The sequence below is a fragment of the Eleutherodactylus coqui genome, chromosome 2, assembly GCF_035609145.1.
Source record: "Eleutherodactylus coqui strain aEleCoq1 chromosome 2, aEleCoq1.hap1, whole genome shotgun sequence".
Lineage (NCBI taxonomy): Eukaryota > Metazoa > Chordata > Amphibia > Anura > Eleutherodactylidae > Eleutherodactylus > Eleutherodactylus coqui.
This window is the reverse complement of record NC_089838.1, coordinates 135,047,912-135,065,391: the sequence shown is the minus strand read 5'-3', so window position 1 is coordinate 135,065,391 and position 17,480 is coordinate 135,047,912. Positions and strand designations below refer to the sequence as shown.

At 45.7% G+C, this 17,480-nt stretch overlaps 1 protein-coding gene across 4 annotated transcripts in view; it reads left to right on the top strand.

The window, feature by feature from the left end:
* The first annotated feature begins 4,163 nt into the window (after window positions 1–4,163).
* Window positions 4,164–17,480, top strand: part of MDM1 (Mdm1 nuclear protein) — a 52,264-nt gene continuing 38,947 nt past the window's right edge. The window contains exons 1-3 of one of the 4 annotated variants that reach the window (XM_066591608.1): window positions 4,164–4,330; window positions 10,015–10,111; window positions 14,022–14,419. In XM_066591608.1, coding sequence (XP_066447705.1) covers window positions 10,075–10,111; window positions 14,022–14,419 — 435 coding nt within the window. In that variant the 5' untranslated portion in view covers window positions 4,164–4,330; window positions 10,015–10,074. Of the gene's footprint in view, window positions 4,331–8,013; window positions 8,197–10,014; window positions 10,112–14,021; window positions 14,420–17,480 lie in introns of those variants that run through there. The other 3 variants (XM_066591609.1, XM_066591606.1, XM_066591607.1) reach the window with 3 other exon arrangements.

Here is a 17,480-nt window from a genome sequence, read left to right as displayed (position 1 = left end):
CTGAAGCAGCGTCGGACATCACTTCTAAGGTGATGCATGTGTTTTTTAAAAATTTTTCCTGCAGCCAGGGCTTATTTTAGCCTTTGACAGTAGGATTGATTTGACAAGTGGTCTGTTATCTACATAGAGCTCCATTGCTCTTGTGGTACAGCAGCTGAAAACAATGTTATCAGCGCTCCCGCGGAGAATCACAGGGTGCGATCCCTGCTATCAGCTGGCCAGCTGAACAATGATTTTTATGCTGAACTAAAAATCATTGTTCTGCTGAAAGTTAATGATGGTAGCATTTACAGGCAACGATTATCGCTCAAAAGACATCTTTTGAAGGAAAATTGAGCAATATCGCTGTATGTAAATGGGCCTTATCTCTTGGGCTCCTATTTGCATTTTTTTAAAGTCCTATTCACACTGTGCAGCTTGCGCTTCCAGACATAATCAGCTTTAGCTTTGGCTACATTTTTGAGGCCTTATCTTTTCGTGGGCTTTTGAAAAATATCCCTCGTATTTCTTTTTCTCAATTCTTCCAAGTCTTGGTCATACTGAGCAATTTGCTCTTCCAGCAACAACCTGTGATCAGCTTCAGCTTATCTTCTGAGGCACTCATTTTCCTTTTACACAATCGCACTTTCTGTTTTCAACTAAGCGGCTTATTTGAGAGCACCCTCTCTTTCCCTCTGGGGTTTCTCTGTTTCCTCTTCTACCAATAGCCTTTGCTATTGTCAAAAATATTTCAGCTCAAAGTAAAAAAAAGTATAAAATATAAAACGTATTCGCTACTGTCACTATGGAAACTATCATTGCAGTCTTCATTTAATTATTTCTTTATAACCTTTTAGTGAATGAAATTTTGAAAAAGAAGTTGTTTAGTAACGCTCTTCTACATAAAGTCAAGAGTGGAGAGCTAAGTATAAGGCCGGTACCACACAGGCGTAAGCACATAGTACGCCGTGTATTTAAGCAATGGGTGTTGCTTATTTGCTCGCGCATTTGTGCTTTACTGTACGTTTTGCACACGCAAATGTGCACAATTTGCACGCATAAAAGAACGTGCAAGTATGCTCCCATTCATTGAAATGGACAATTAAGTTAATTAGTTCAATATGTGCTATTTTCGTGTGTAAATGCGAAATTATAGGAAGATGTTTGGGTGTTGAACAATGGGTAAGAATATTGTACGAGTATAAGAGAACCTCTCATTTCTCTCTATATATTTAACAGGCTGAGGATGGTTTCACATCTGCGTCAGGGATTCCACTTTCCTGCTCCGTTCGGGGAGCAGGGAAGGAAAATCCCCATGGCCGAATGGCTCTGTCTTAGGATGGAATTCAACAGTGCTGAATGGATTCCATTGACTATAATGAGGTCCGTTCAATTTCCATCCAGCTGCTCAGCTTTTAGGCGGAGGAAAAAGTACTGCATGCAGCTCTTTTTCTTCTGGTATTTTCTGCCGGATCCGCGGTGGAACATCCGACCGGAGGTTCCAACGCGGATGTGAAACCACTCTTATTCTGGTTTGCCGTATAATACAGGTTTATTTCCAGTTAACAGTAACATTATTGCACTTTTGACTTGGGTCTTCACACTAACAGATGCTCATTCATTTGATTTATTTAGACTCTTTGCCAAAGAAGTGTTCATGTAAGTCATAAGATAAAACATATTTAGCAGTAATCAGATCAAGTTTGTGAATAGTTGCTCAGCTTTCATATAATACACAAAAATCATTGCTGTCCCTTCCAAAGTCTCATTAGTGAGGCCCGCACCGATCTGACTTTTATCATCTCTCCTATGGATTGGTGATAAAAGTCAGTCTAAGGGCCAAAACAGATGGACGTGATAATCACAGCCCATAACAGGACAAAATCACACCATTTCTTCTTTCCTGGAGGTACAGGACATGAATATCCAGTAACATCCCTGTATATCTTTCCGGACAGTTCTGAAGAAGGGTCAGTGTCCCCGAAACGTGTTATTTGTGCTGGGTATAATTTAATTAATATAGAAGAATTTGGGTTAATCCCTCTTCTTTTATGCGCGTTACATTACAAGGGTTGCGCCCACAGTCTATTATTTTCTTCTTTTTACAATTAAGCATGCCCATGTGAAAAAGCCCTCCGGAATACCGCTTTGTAATCAGTGCTGGCATATAGAAGCACACAGCACCACATGCTGTCCATGCAAACTGTGTAAGAGAGCTGATGAGGTATGAAAGAGGAGTACTGACTGTGTGCCACCCATCGTCATGTACTATCTTGGCGTGTAGGCATATGTATTACGGTCCAAGAAAGAACATGCTGTGATTTTTCTTGCACGCGTATTTGGTGCAAATCGTGTGAGCTGTAACATGGCTATCTATGGGAGATTGGTACAGAGTATTCCGCATATGGGCCTGAGGGCTCCTTCACACTGGCGAGCATGATAGGGGGCCGTGAATATTGTCCCCATATTGCTCTCCCCACGATGTGAGAACCCTTTTATGTGAAAACAGCCTCCCCACTTTCATGTGAAAACAGCCTCGCATCACTGCGGGGATGAAGGGAATCCCCCGGCACATCTGTCACAGCCGTGGCAGAGGACCGCTGAGTTCACCCATGGGTGAAAACTATGGGGCTGTGCTGCGAGATCTCATAGCTAGACATAACAGGCTGCAATTTGTTTCCTGCATCGCATTGCGGTGCCATGCAGGAAAACATTGCTAATGTGTATGAACCCATTCAAGAAAATGCGGTTCATATTTGTGCATCTCGCAATGCACAAATCTCACATGATTTTCGTGGCAGTGTGAAGGCAGACTAAGACAGATCATTTTATATCAACACTCTTGCATTTTCCAATATTAGCCCTTATGTGTAATTATGCAGTACTAAAGACCAACCTACAGTATTAGTTAATATATGTTTGTCCTTTCTCACAGTTGATAGTTTCCTGTTGTGTATTGTAAATTTGATTCAGAAGACAAAGAAGGATAATACTGTACGTAACAAGACAATACATAGATTTGTTAAAAAAGTTTAAAAACTTACTTGACATTAAATATGTTGGGAGTGTATGCCTCCCAACCATCTCGTATTTGGTGGGAAAGTCCCAGATTTGGGGGCTGTTCCACAAGGCATGCCACATGTACCACACCCACACTGCTGGTCCCCATTGCAGTCTTCCTCACTCAAACAGAACACTCTACACAGAGCATAATCTGACTTCTCCCCTCCAGTTCCTGCTCTCAGTACAGTGTCTCCGGAGCCAGGGGTATAAGTCAGGTTTAGCTCTGTATAGAGCGTACTCTGTGACAAAAATGGTTACTGCTATTATATTTACTGCACACATAAACGTGAGGTTCTAAGGATATATTTTGATCAAAATGTGTGAGCCCATCTATTGTCTAGTGCTGTAGTCACTTTCCTGTAATGTTGCAGCCATGGCGTATGTACATCTGCACATTTAATTAATGTGTAGCAAGTTCAGACTAAGGGCTTATTCAGGCAACCGTATATCGGCCAGGTATTCACGCCGGCTGATATATGGCATCCCTCTCTGCAGAGGGAGGAGGCTGGAAGAGTCGGGAGCAGTGCACTGAGCTCCCGCCCCCTCTCCACCCCCCGGCACTATTTGCAATTGGGGGCGGAGGTAAGTCCCATAACTTAGCTCAGCCCTGCTCTGCCTCCTCTCATTGCAAATAGTGCCGAGGGGTGGCAAGAGGGTGAAGAGGGGGTGGGAGCTCAGAGCACTGCTCCCGGCTCTTCCATCCTCCTCCCCCTGCAGAGAGGGATGCCGTATATCAGAAGGTGTGAATACCCAGCCGATATACGGTCGTCTGAATAAGCCCTAAATGTGTTTTTGTTGCATTTTCAATCAGAGAAGACATTATCTGTAATCACTGGCGGTAACTGCACTGTTATCACTATCATTATAGAAGTAGCATCAACCATTATATGCGTTACTTAGAGGTATATCTGAGAATGCTGTTTTATAAAAGTTGTGCCATAGTGTAATATACTGTATATAATATACTATATTATCTTGTTTTCATTTAGCTTTTGTGTGTGTGGGTGATAGGGAGAGGCATTTTAAGATTAGGTTATGGGGCCCATCATTTCTATATGCAGTCCTGTTGTGACCCCTGCTGATTGCAGTGTGTATGTGTCTATGATGATGTCACACCCTGAGAGTCCCAAAGCCACTGAAACAGGGTGGAGAAGCAGCCCCCAGCTCAGCACGCACCTTGCCTGTCAACCCCACTGTTGTAAACAAGATCAGGGTGCGGTGACGAGGGGAGAAGTCGTGGTCAGCCTCTGCTGTGTTCTCTCCTGCTCAGTGTGGCAAAAAAAAATGGGTAAGGGGTCTGCAGAGGCATCAGCACTGTGAGGGGATCACTAATGGGCAGTGTTACTGCAAGGGTACACAAAGAGGGTGGCAACATAGAACAACTTGCAGCAGCGAACTATGTACACTGCAGGAATTGTCCTTCTTTTGATTGTTTAAAACTTAGCAGGTTCGAATGTGGCTGCATTTTGTTTCCTGGTTCATTTGCCTTCTCATGTAGTGGCTACACATTACCACCTGCTGGGCATAGTGTGTCATTACAGGTGCCAGTCTTATATTTTGTTCAGCTCTATTTCTTGCTGAATTCAGTAAATTAATGTATTGCTAATGATTTACTGATATTAATGGATTTACAAAATAATTATTTTCTATTGTCTAAAAAGAAATATTGATATTTGCAAGACCAATGTGCCACCTGTATTAGACCAATGTGCCACTTGTATTAGACCAATGTGCCACCTGTATTAGACCAATGTGCCACTTGTATTAGACCAATGTGCCACCTGTATTAGACCAATGTGCCACTTGTATTAGACCAATGTGCCACCTGTATTAGACCAATGTGCCACTTGTATTAGACCAATGTGCCACCTGTATTAGACCAATGTGCCACTTGTATTAGACCAATGTGCCACCTGTATTAGACCAATGTGCCACTTGTATTAGACCAATGTGCCACCTGTATTAGACCAATGTGCCACCTGTATTAGACCAATGTGCCACTTGTATTAGACCAATGTGCCACCTGTATTAGACCAATGTGCCACTTGTATTAGACCAATGTGCCACCTGTATTAGACCAATGTGCCACCTGTATTAGACCAATGTGCCACCTGTATTAGACCAATGTGCCACTTGTATTAGACCAATGTGCCACCTGTATTAGACCAATGTGCCACTTGTATTAGACCAATGTGCCACCTGTATTAGACCAATGTGCCACCTGTATTAGACCAATGTGCCACTTGTATTAGACCAATGTGCCACCTGTATTAGACCAATGTGCCACCTGTATTAGACCAATGTGCCACTTGTATTAGACCAATGTGCCACCTGTATTAGACCAATGTGCCACTTGTATTAGACCAATGTGCCACCTGTATTAGACCAATGTGCCACCTGTATTACTTCAAGGGAATTTTTTATATTTAAAGGAAACCTGTCATCAGGTTTGAGCCCCATAAACCTCATTGCGCTTGTCCATGTGTAGGTAGCCTAGATGTCATATGTGATACACACCGTGGGTTGTTTTTTCCCTTGTCTTACAATTTTTCGGTTAGTGGGTGCATTTTTCTGTAAGCAGAGTAAACAAAAATGTATGAATTTCATCTTTTTTTTTTTTACAAGCCCCAAAATGGTGTGCGTAAAGGAATTCTAAGCTATACAGTGGCCCAATTTAAACAATGTTTAAACTATGTTTAAGGGCTTATTCAGACAGACGTATATCGGATGGGTTTTCACGCCCGACCGATATACGCTGCCCCTCTCTGCAGGGGGAGGAGGCAGGATGGGCTGGGAGCTAGTGCATTGAGGTACTGGGACAGGACTTAGGTCTGCCCTATCCCACCCCTCCCATTGCAAACAGTGGCGAGGGCCGGAGAGAGTGCAGAGGGGATGGGAACTCAGTGCACTAGTTCCCGTCCTGCCTCCTCCCCTTGCAGAGAGGGTGGAAGAGCTGGGAGCAGTGCACTGAGCTCCCGCCCCTCTGCCTATTTGCGGAGCTAATTCTCGAAACTTAGCCCCACCCCCGTCCCGCCTCCTCTCATTGCAAATAGTGCAGAGGGGCGGGGAGAGGGAGGGAGCTCAGTGCACTGCTGAGCTCCCCCTGCACAGAGGGACGCCGTATATCGGCCGGCGTGAATACCCGGACGATATACGGTCGTCTGAATAAGCCCTATAGCTGCAAAACAAATTTGCATACATGATCTAGCCCAGAGGTGTAACTGAAGCTCCTGGGCCCCAATGCAAAATCTGTAACAGGGCCCCCAACTATAATGCTTTATTCATAGTACTGGGCTCCCTATATGGAGAAGAGAGGCCCTATGGGCCCCCCAAGGCTCCTGGGCCCGGGTGCAACTGCATCCTCTATAGTTGCGCCCCTGATCTAGCCCCTTGGTATAAGCTTCCCAAACATGACCCATTTCCTGGACTACGTGAAAATGTGTTTATAGCCCCTTAGACTGGGCTCACATGAGCGTATGATTATCGGGTATTACATGTGCGTTCTACATGCATTTGATATGTGATAATTAACTGGCAATTCAATACATTGCCATACATCGTTCCCTTCACATTTGCGAGTAGAAATTGCGTAATATGCAAGCGCAAAACAGAACGCAGCCTGTTCTATTTTGTGGCGTAATACGTGTGAGCGAGACCATTGTTCTCTATTGAGGCATAATCAACGCCGCCCATATGTAATTATATTGTGTAGCGACCGCGCGGGAAATATACACAAAAACAAAGGGTGGACTGTGCATGACAGCGTGTGTGAGATATGCTGTCATGCGCAGTACAATTTTGCGGCCACAGCCCGGCTTGCAACAGTATACAGCCATGTAAGCCGGGCGACTCTCACACATGCGCTTTTTACCGCATAGTTCTGAACACCGTGGTAATCGCAGTCTAACGCTCCCATTGACTTCAATGAGGCCTCGCAGACGTGCTCGAAAGCGTCACTTTCCAGCACCGCGATTTTCGAGGGCTGTCTGCTCTATTTTGTCGCGTTTAGCACGCCTCATCACACATCACAATGATGGCGTGCACTAAAATCTGCTGCCGGAGGCAGTAACATGCGTCTGAAAACGGCGTTAAAATTGCGGCGTTTTGCCGGCGGCATGTGTGAGAGTAGCCTTAGGTCAGTCTCACACTGGCGCATGTAAAAATGCTGCATTTTTCAACATAGCATTTACTGCGTTTTCAGCTGCATTTTTTTGACAGCGCTGAAAACGCTCCCCACTCATTACAATGGGTGACGCATTGCACGTAAAAACGCTGAAACGCCCGTAAATGAACAGACATTTGAAAAACGCTGAGATTAAACACTTATCTGAGAAGCCCCATTGAAATCAGTCAGGCTTTTACAGCATTTAGCGCTGTGCTTAAAACGCAGCGTCAAACGCTGAGAAAAGTGGTGTGTATGAGAATAGCGTAAGGCCACTCTCACACGGGCGGTTCAAACACCCGCTAAAACGCTGTACTGAGCTGCCATTTTAGTGGGGCTTCTCTCAGCGAGCGTTTTAGCGCAGCGTTAGAAACAAACTGTTCTATTTTAGCGCGTTGCAGTGCTTTTTAACACACTGCATCACCTGCTGCAATGATGGGTGCATTAAAAACGCAGTGTTTTTGCTAACGCCTGAGACGCTGCGGTACCAGCCGCAGGCTTATGGAAAGATGCGCACAGCAAACTCAGTGCTGCAGCACCAACAGGCTCAGCTCTGCTGCATCTGTGCGCATTTATATATATGCTGTATATAGTACAAGTGCGGAGATACAGCTTCATGGGAACAAAGGGGATGATGTGTACAGAGCTGCAGCCAACATGGCTGTAGGGACGTGTAGCTGCCTCATAGGGCGCCTCCTCTCATGTTTACTACAGTTCTCTCCCCAGTAATGGCGGACTGTACCACAGAGGATTACACCAGCCTCTGAGGAGACCGCCATAATGTACAGAGTCCCCACACAACTAATCCCCGCACAACACAGGCGGCGGGCGGCTGAGGGGACGCCTGAGGACGCCTGCTGATTGGTGCTGTTAGCAGTGCGCAGGCGCAGAGACAGCTGGACGCGCACTGGGTTCACCAAGGTAACGTGTTGTGTGTACAGGGCTGTGACGGCTGCCGAAGATACAGGGGGAAGATGCCGGTCGCATTCAAGGTGCTGCTCTGTGTGTGAGCGGTGTGCGCGGTGTGACTGGCGGCTGGACGTGGGGGTGCATGGAGTGTGCGGACTGTGTAAGACTGTGCTGAAGATTCCATCTCAGGTCGGACGTGCAGTCCGTTATCATAACGGCCGGTCAGGGACCAGTGCAGGTGTGACCCGGGGTCAGTGTGTGGGACACAACCCTGCAGCAGGCTGCGGGCATCTGTGTTCTCTTGGAAGCCTGCAGCACCTCCAGGACAGCAGGGCGCAGGATATGTCTGGTGGTGGGAGGGCAGGGACCCCACGATCCCACCATATCAGTGGACTCCGCAGCCGCTCCTGTCCTTGATCTGAGACTTGTTGTTGTCAGCTCCTACGATGGAGCTGATCAGCGACAACTACAGTGCAGGTGTGACCGAGGCCTTGGGGGGGATTCACACGGGAGGTTTTAACCCTTTCCAATCCAATTTGTATCCTGGTTTTCCTAGGGGGCTTACTCTTTTTCTGCCGTTATACAATGGCGCTATCTGCTGGCTAAACCCAGTACTGCATGAGGTGACACGTTGGATAGGCTCTGACAGCAGAGAGGCTGGCAATATACAGTAAGAGAACCACCACATTGGAGCTGTACAGCCTTAAATCATAATGTCTTTAGACGTCAGACAGTGGATTTCAAAGGGTTAATGTCTGAGTTCAGTCCAAGTCTGAAATTGACAGAACTCGGACCCGTTAAAGTCAATTATTTTAATGAATGAATTAATTTATTTATTAACATTTTTTCTTTTTGTCCCCACGGACAAAAAAATCTGGCAGCGCGCCCTGTTCTGTTGTGATTCTTCGACCAGAATCGCCCACGCATGTCATTGAATGCATGGAAAAAAAAATTCACACGCATGACATACGGTCCATTTTTTCACTCATCTGTTGACTTCAACAGGAATTTTAAATGACATCCGTTGGGCCGCCTTTTTTTTGTTTTTTTTTAACCCGTGTGAAGAATAGAGGATGCATAAAATGTAACAACTGATGTGAAATGCGCGTACAGACCAAAATCATACTTGTCTGTGTGAATAAAGCCTAAGTCCGTTAGCATATTTACGCATGCATTTGCGCAATGGATATTGCATTTTTGCACGTATGTGCATATTTTATGGTATTTTTTTTGCATGCGCACTCCCTACGTATTTGCACACGTGAAAAAAAACCCCACACAAGCATACAGATTTTGCATGTGCAAATACGTTTATGTGAATAAGCCCTTTAATATCAACTGCTGTGGTAGTGATTCATGTAAATGTACATACCGGGGCGCACTAACTATTGGTGCTGCAGCACAATTCTGATAGAAGATGATGCATTTTGGGTGTAAATCACTTTCGATGAGTTTACTACTGAGTTGCACCAGAAAGAACAGATGTAAAAGCTATCATCACACATCGCAGTGAAAATGGAGCACGCTGCAGATATGAGCATTCACATATTTAAAAGTCCACTCTTCGGCCCGCTCTGGGGTCCTGCGGAGGCCATGGCCCGCTCTGGGGTCCTGCGGAGGCCATGGCCCGCTCTGGGGTCCTGCGGAGGCCATGGCCCGCTCTGGGGTCCTGCGGAGGCCATGGCCCGCTCTGGGGTCCTGCGGAGGCCATGGCCTACAGGTACTTTCCTGGTGTAATCAAACAGCGGTGTGTGAACAGATCCTTCCTCTGCAGCTGGATGGAGCCAGACAACTGTCCAGCAGGCAATGAGCCGCCTGCACTGGTTTATATGGCACTGCTCTTCTTTGGGGAGATGTGACCGTTCTTTCATGAATAACATTTAATTTCTTCTTTAATATAGGGTCTATCGGAATATGACAAGAATTTCAAGTGGAGATCGTATGACGCAGGTCAGCCTCGGATGTCTAGATGGGCAGGCCTTCCTACCTCGGAGCTTGGTGAGAGACCGCAGTCAGTAAACAGCCTCACAAATGAAATGTTTCACAGCTAATAGTGTTCTGGTCCTTTTACACGGGACGAGCTGTCGGGCAAACGATGTTACACAGGAGCGAGTATCGTTGGCATCGCTCACAGCACTGCGGGCCGGGAAGTGTTCTTCCCCGCACCCGCCTCCATTCGCAGTAGGTAGACAGTTGTTCAAAAGTGAGCGACTGCTGTTTACACTGAATGGCTGAACAATTCTCGTTCAGTCGCTGCATGCAATTAGGCCTCATGCCCACGGCCGTAATGGACTCTGCCAGCGAAATATCGCAGCGGAGTCCGTCACGGGGCCTCCCCCAAAGACCCCATACTCACCTCTCCAGATTCGCCACACGCGTCCTGTCTTGGAAGCCGGCGCGCATGCGCAGTACAGCACGTGACGCGCCGACAGTGAGCAATGACGTGGGCGGTGACGCGTAATCACGCGATACTTCCACTGTGCTCACAGCGGAATTATAGCGTGATGGCCGGCTTCCATTGGCTATAATGGAAGCCGGACGCACGTTTTTCCACAACAATTGGAGCATGCCGCTTTTTCTTTCACACTGTGGAATTCTGCGGTAGAATTCCACAGCGTGAACACTGAGCTTATTAGGTTCAATAGAACCTAATAGCTGCGGGATAGCATGGCAGATTTCCGCCATGTTTCATGTGGGAGAAATCCATCCGTGGGCATCAGCCCTTAGACAGGACGATTAGCATTCAGATTTTGGTGGGAGCTCGGAAATCTGAGCAATTGTGAATGATAATAATCGTTTCATGTAAAAGGGCCATTAAAGTATAGCGTAAGTATGATGTGCACTGATAGGAAGACATCACACAATGCCTCTTAGGCTGGGTTCACACGGGGCGGAATCTCTGTGCAGAATTTCCGCTTATGCTGCAAAACCGCTGACAACGTAGTTTGTTATTGTGTTTATTGTTGTGTATTATGGGCAGTCTTTCTGCACGGAATTTCCGCAGGTTATGAAATCCGCAGCGTTTTTACAGTATTTCCAGCGTTTTCAGCCGCAGTTTTTGCTACTTACATTGAGGCCTATGGACAAAAAAACGCCATGGAAACGTCCAAAGAATTAATAGGCTGCGTCCTCAAAAAACCGCGATGCAACAACATTTCTGCACTGCAGCAGACTGAAAAAATTCCACACCGAGAGCAGCTTTTTACCAAAACACATCTACTTTGGCTTGCACTGAAACGAGCAGTTTGTCCGTCCTGGGAAACTGCAACGGCAAAACGCAGCAAATCCACGGCAATTATTCCCCTTGTGAACCCAGCCTTAGGCCTCCTTCCCACGAACGGATTTACGCCGCGTAAATTCGCGCCAAAAATCCGCTGCGTTGCCCCCTGCTATTAGATTCTATTGAACCTAATAGCACAATGCTCACGATGCGGAATTCCACTGCGGAATTTCGCACCGTGAAATCTCCCGTCCTCACCCGCAGCATGTTCTATTTGCCGCGGGTGTACGCGCTGACAGCTTCCATTGTAGTCAATGGAAGCCGTCCGTTCACGCGATCTCCCGCTGTAACACAGCGGAAGATAGCGTGAAAACGCTTCCCCGCCTACCGCCGCCGCGTCACATGACACAGCCGGCCGCGTCATGTGACGCGGTGGGCGTGTCACATGACGCGACGGCGGTGGGCGGGGAAGCGTCTTCACGCTACCTTCCGCTGGTAAGTATGGGGTCTCTGGGGGGCGCCGTGACGGGCTTCACTGCGGAATATTCCGCTGCGGAGCCCGTCACGCTCGTGTGAAGCCGGCCTTAAGGTGCTTTTAGATGGAACCAATATCATTCAAACGAGCAAAAGCGAACGATAATCATTCGGTCTAAACGCGAGCCAAAAATCATTGTCAGCTCATTCACTTCTCGTTCCGTTTAAACAGCACTCGTTTAGTCTTTCACATTCGCTAATGTGAAAGACTGAATGACATTGAACGAGTCAGTGATGAATCTGCCTGTCTAAACAGGCTGCACGAGAACAAACGAGCTAGCGTGACGTCACTCACTCGTTTGCTCGTGCAAACACGAATCGGCACGTCTAAAAGAAGCTTTCGTTATCTCTTACGCCATGATAGTATTTCCCAATGATAATTACTTGTCAGGCACATTTCTGTTTCTGACCAAATTTTGAGAAGGTGGGGAACCTGTTTAATCTAAGGTCAGTCTCACACGAGCAGATTTGATTTGTGGATTCTGCAATTGCCATCCGTGCCTATGGTACACGGTAATACGCGGGCATTGAAATGCATGGACTTTTACAGTTTCGCTCACACTTGCGGGTAGGAATTGCGGTTTCCGCGAGCAGAAGAAGAAGCATGCTCTATTTTACTGCGGATTACGCACCTATGGGCGCCATTGATCTCTTTAGATGTGTTTGATCCGCAGTGCATACACAATTAACATGGACCCAGATTCGTATGCACGTTACTAGGAGACCAGATACAAGTGGAATAAAGAGAGCAGGAATTTGTGGCCAGACAATGCAGGACAGAGTCTGGGGAGCAACGAACCGTCCAGACTGTCTGCAAGCTCCACTTATTCTTCTGGGCCCTTCCTCCACAAAAAACAGTATTTTTTTTTTAAAGTGGTTCATACTACTTCCAAAAAAAAGTAGTATAAACCAGCCAAGCCCAAATAGCAGTATCCCGTTCTGAAGGCTCTTAGAACATCTCACCACGACAGCACAAGAGAATGTCGCCTGAGTGATAGACGGATGTTTCCAGGGGGTTGAGCTATTTCCTGATGTCATTCCCTGCTTGTGATCTTTCTTTCACACGGACCATACGCAATTAGTTTCTGCGATCATTGTGCAGGTTTTCCGCTGCAGTATACGACCCGCTCTTGTGAACCCGGCCTATGTCAGGTTTAGCTTTATTCATAAGTCCAAGCTTTTTTGCTGCAAGCGTGTACAGTGGTAGACTCGCTCTGTGCATAATGTCGCATTACCGCCATGTTCCTTTTTCTATGAAGGAATGACCCTTTGTTGGACACAGTTAAAATAGTGCCTGAAAGTGTCTAATACATAGTGAATGTGACGCAAAGCATGCTTGACAGTTTTTGGTGCAATTTGCCCCAGAAGACTGTCAAAGTTTCAGTATTAAATAAGCCCCACTGGTCCTTTGGTGCTGATCTTGAGGGCTGAAGATTATTACCCTTACAGGAGGCCTGTCCCCTCCCTACCGCAACATAAACTACATTATGGTGCCATTAGGGAAGATGACAGAGAGACGGGTGATGTTTTTGTTATACTCGCTTGCTCCCTAAACCCTGGGGTGTCCCCCGCTGAAGATTGTGCTCCGCATGAAAATCCTACTCTTTTTCAGATTGTCATTTTGCTCGCTCTCCCATAGACTTGAACAGGAGAGCGTGCACATGGCAATCTGGAAAGGGTTATATTTTTGTGTGGCGCCCAATCTCCACCAAGCGGCAGCACTGAAACCAGGGAGCGGGTGAGTATAAAAAATACTGTACATCCACCGGCTCCCTGCAGCACCCCTCACCCCTAACAGCACCATCACTTGATTTACGATGCTGTAGGGAGGTGACAGGTTCCCTTTAAAATAACAAACCCTTTATGAATGATACATACATTGCTGTTTTAACTATGTAGCCACATCTACAAGGTCAGCACTCATTGAGGGTTGTCTAGGAAGGTACAGCATGGAGAATTAGTTACGATTCCTTTAGGGAACCTTCTCGTGAGCCTAACGTCTGCGTCCCTGGTGTTAATGGTAATGCACAGGACACATTCTGGTGATACTGTATACATTTCTATTTTAGGTAAAATGACTGTTTAATCCTAAATATGCCTGATATTGAATACCCCAAACGTCTGATTCGGTGATTACTTGTCTCTTTGTAATAGAATACGTGTTTCCTTCTAAAGGTATTACCAGAGAGCCCAACTTTCCTTCAAAACGAAGAGTTCCATATTTTAACCCCCAGATTTCAAAATCATTTAATTGGAAAGAAAATAATAGTTTAGCTGCAGAAACTTCTAACGTGGATGAAAATGGTAAAAAGCATTCCGTGGTTGAAGAGCGGCTGCACACGCCAGATGCACCAAGGGTGCAAAAAAAATCTAGATCTCGCTCCACACTACCTAGAATGGTGTCTGACAGCGGCAGCCCTGCAGTCCCTAGAGTTCGGTCTGTTGATGACATTGCAGCAGTGTCCGTAATACAGCCTGCCAAAGTTAGCGCACCCAAGAACAAAGAAATGGAGAAGAGCAAAAGTCAACAAGTGCCAAAAGATACAAATGGGGTAAGAAGAGAAAACATTGTAGTAACTGTTAGTTATGTCAGTAGTAACTCAATGCCGCATCAGTGGTACAACATTAAAATGTGTTATTTATAAAGACCAAGTAAGGTCATCAAGAGAGAGACGATATGGTCTTGGCTTTTGAAATGCTGTTATACAGTAAGTGTATTGGGAAGAAAATTCTCCAGCTCATTGAGAGACCGAAGGGTTCAGAAGCTCTTGGCAGACATTTTTCTGATGCTATATTAGGCTGTATTGGCATTTTTGATTTGCATGTTAAGTGTACATCAAAAATGCTGCTGAAAACCACATGTGTTTTTACCAGAAGCGCCGTGATTTTGCAATGCAGTTTTCAGGCATTCAGCTTCTATATGTGAAGCCCATAATTTCAGTGTGCTTCACATGTAGAAGTCAATCAGTTATACACAGTTAGAGCTCATTCAGATGTCCGTATATCGGCCAGGTTTTCAAGCCCGGACGATATACGGTGTCCTTTTCTGCAGGGGGAGGAGGCGGGCCGGGAGCAGTGCACTGAGCTCCCGCCCTCTCTCCGCCCCTCACCACTGTTTACAATGGGGGTGGAGGTAAGTTCTGCCCCCTCCCATTGCAAATAGTGGCGAGGGGGCGGGAGCTCAGTGCACTGCTCCCGGCCCTTACAAAAAACAGTATAGAAAGCAATCAAAGTGTGGTATTGATCAACAAAAGGTACCATTTAAAAAGCACCAAAAACCAATGGCGGTATTTTTTTTTCCTAAAATGTTTTACAAAAGTTGTACATTATATGTACCCCAAAATTATGTAATTAAAGAAAAATCAACGGTTGTTTTGCAAAGAAAAAACTAAGCCCTCATATGGCTATAAAAGGTATGGCTCTAAGAATGTGACGATGAAAAATTAGGAAGTCAAGCCACGGTTTCCCAATTATGCAGTAGATCTTAGCAGAGGTCTGTGAATCGGAAACCAGCTCCTCCATTCCCTGGATATGAAGGATCTCATGAAACCATTCCATTATGGAAGATGGCCTAGTCGTCTTACAGAGATGGGGCGTTACCAGGCGTGCTGTCATAAGAAGGAAGCTGATCAAACTTTTAGAAAGCTGCTTTAATGAGCCAGGGAGCTCTGACAATACAAGTGGGGCAGGATCATTGGGAACAAGGGTTCTCGTTATCCTCTTAATTAGGTCTATAACCTTGGTCCAAAAGACCCGTAACGTCAGACATTCCTACCAGATATGAGCCATTGTACCTTGGGCCTGCCCACACCACCAACATCCATCTGAGACAGTAGGGAATAACAAAGACAATATAGTTGGACTCTGTACCAACGCACCAGAATTTTGTAGTTTGTCTTGTGATATTTGCAGGAGTTTGACATTTTATGGCAGAATAAAGGATTTTACCCAGTCAGAGGATGAGAATGTCTGACCAAGTTCTCCCGGCTTGTGATAAACGTTGTGGTAGGTGTTGGCACATTGCTCAGTGCTAAATCATATATGATAGAGATTGAGCTGCCTGAAAGCGCTGAAAGCAAGCATAAAGCTTCAAAGGGCATTCAGGCCGACACAGTTGAGTTCTGTGTCTATTGTAGAAGTGGCTCCATTGCAGATATTTGGTAGGCGAGGGGGCAGACTCCGGGACAAAATCCCCATATGATTTAAAAGACCTCTTAAACTAAACCTGATGAGAGACTGATGGGGCAGCACAGGAAGTTCCTACAAAGGTTGTGGCATCGAGTCCCAGTGTGAAATCTAAACTTCCCACAGTAGGTATCAAAGGGCCATCAGAAATGAATAGTCCAACTCCGGAGCTAGGAGCCACCATTGTTTGCAATAAACGGTAACTAGAAAAACACACATCAGTCCAGAGTGCTTGACGTATCAATGGAATTATCAGCAAAAGGAGTGGTGAAAGTACCTCCTCAATATGTACCCGAAGTTTCATCTTCCAGTGATGGAACCAATCTAATATTCTAACTGCCTTCGCAGACATGTAATATGAAAGACCATCTGGCAATGCGAGCCCGCGGTTTAGTTTTCCTTTCACTAGAATGGATTTGGTCACCTGGGGAGGTTTACGGGCCCAGACAAAGAGAGAGAATAGGTGTGTGGGTTTTGCAGAAAAGGACCTAGGTGGAGTCATGGTGAGCATTTACGGTACTGTAAGTATAGTAAAAGGGAAGGATATTCATTTTCAGAATGTGCATTCTTGCCAGCTATGAAAAGTCTTTGAGGTCCCACTTAGTAAGGTCTGATGGCATAGTCCCTAAGAGAGGCAAATAGTTTAGTCTGTATGTATCAGTAAGATCTGTGGGAACCTGCACAAGTATTTAACCCATTTAGGACCAAGCACTATAAATATAGGGTGCTTGGTCCCGGGCTTAAAGCCCAGCTGTGTGTAAAATTACAGCAAGGATTAAAGCCTCCTGCTTCTGCAATCAATCAGAAGCGGGAAGGGTTGTCAGCTGTTAGTCACAGCTGATAACCCAGAGGAGGAGGGAGAAGTGGGTTTTAACCCTTTCTGCCTCTTCCTTTCACTCAATGAGCATTATGTACTAAAAAGTGAAAGTGGAATTCTTTCACTACGTGAGCCGGCAGTCAGTGACCGCCAGGTGCCTTCTGGGAGAGCAGAGCTACAGGGTTCCAGAAGACCTTGATTAGCTCTGCCAGTGACTAATGTCACTACAGGGGCTGTTTTTCCCTGTAACAGGTGCTCCTATGGATGCCTCAGCTACAGTGGGAAAATGTCAAATAAAAAAAAAATCGCCCTATATGTCACGGGAAAAAAAACACAGCAAAAATAATTTTGGTAGCTAAAGGAAAAAAAATAGGGCAGTAAAACTACTACATGGCTAAAATACCGAAAAAGTGTCTGGTCTTTAAGATACAAAACAGCCTGGTCCTTAAGGGTTAAAAGCTTTGGATTGGCATAGGAAATTAAAATTGGTACATATTGATTGAGCAGTCTGAGCATCTAAGGAAATATGCAGAGCTGTACTTTTGGAAAGATTGATCTTGTAATTGCTAAAGTAACTAAACTCCCTAATTACCCTCATGAGGGACGATAAA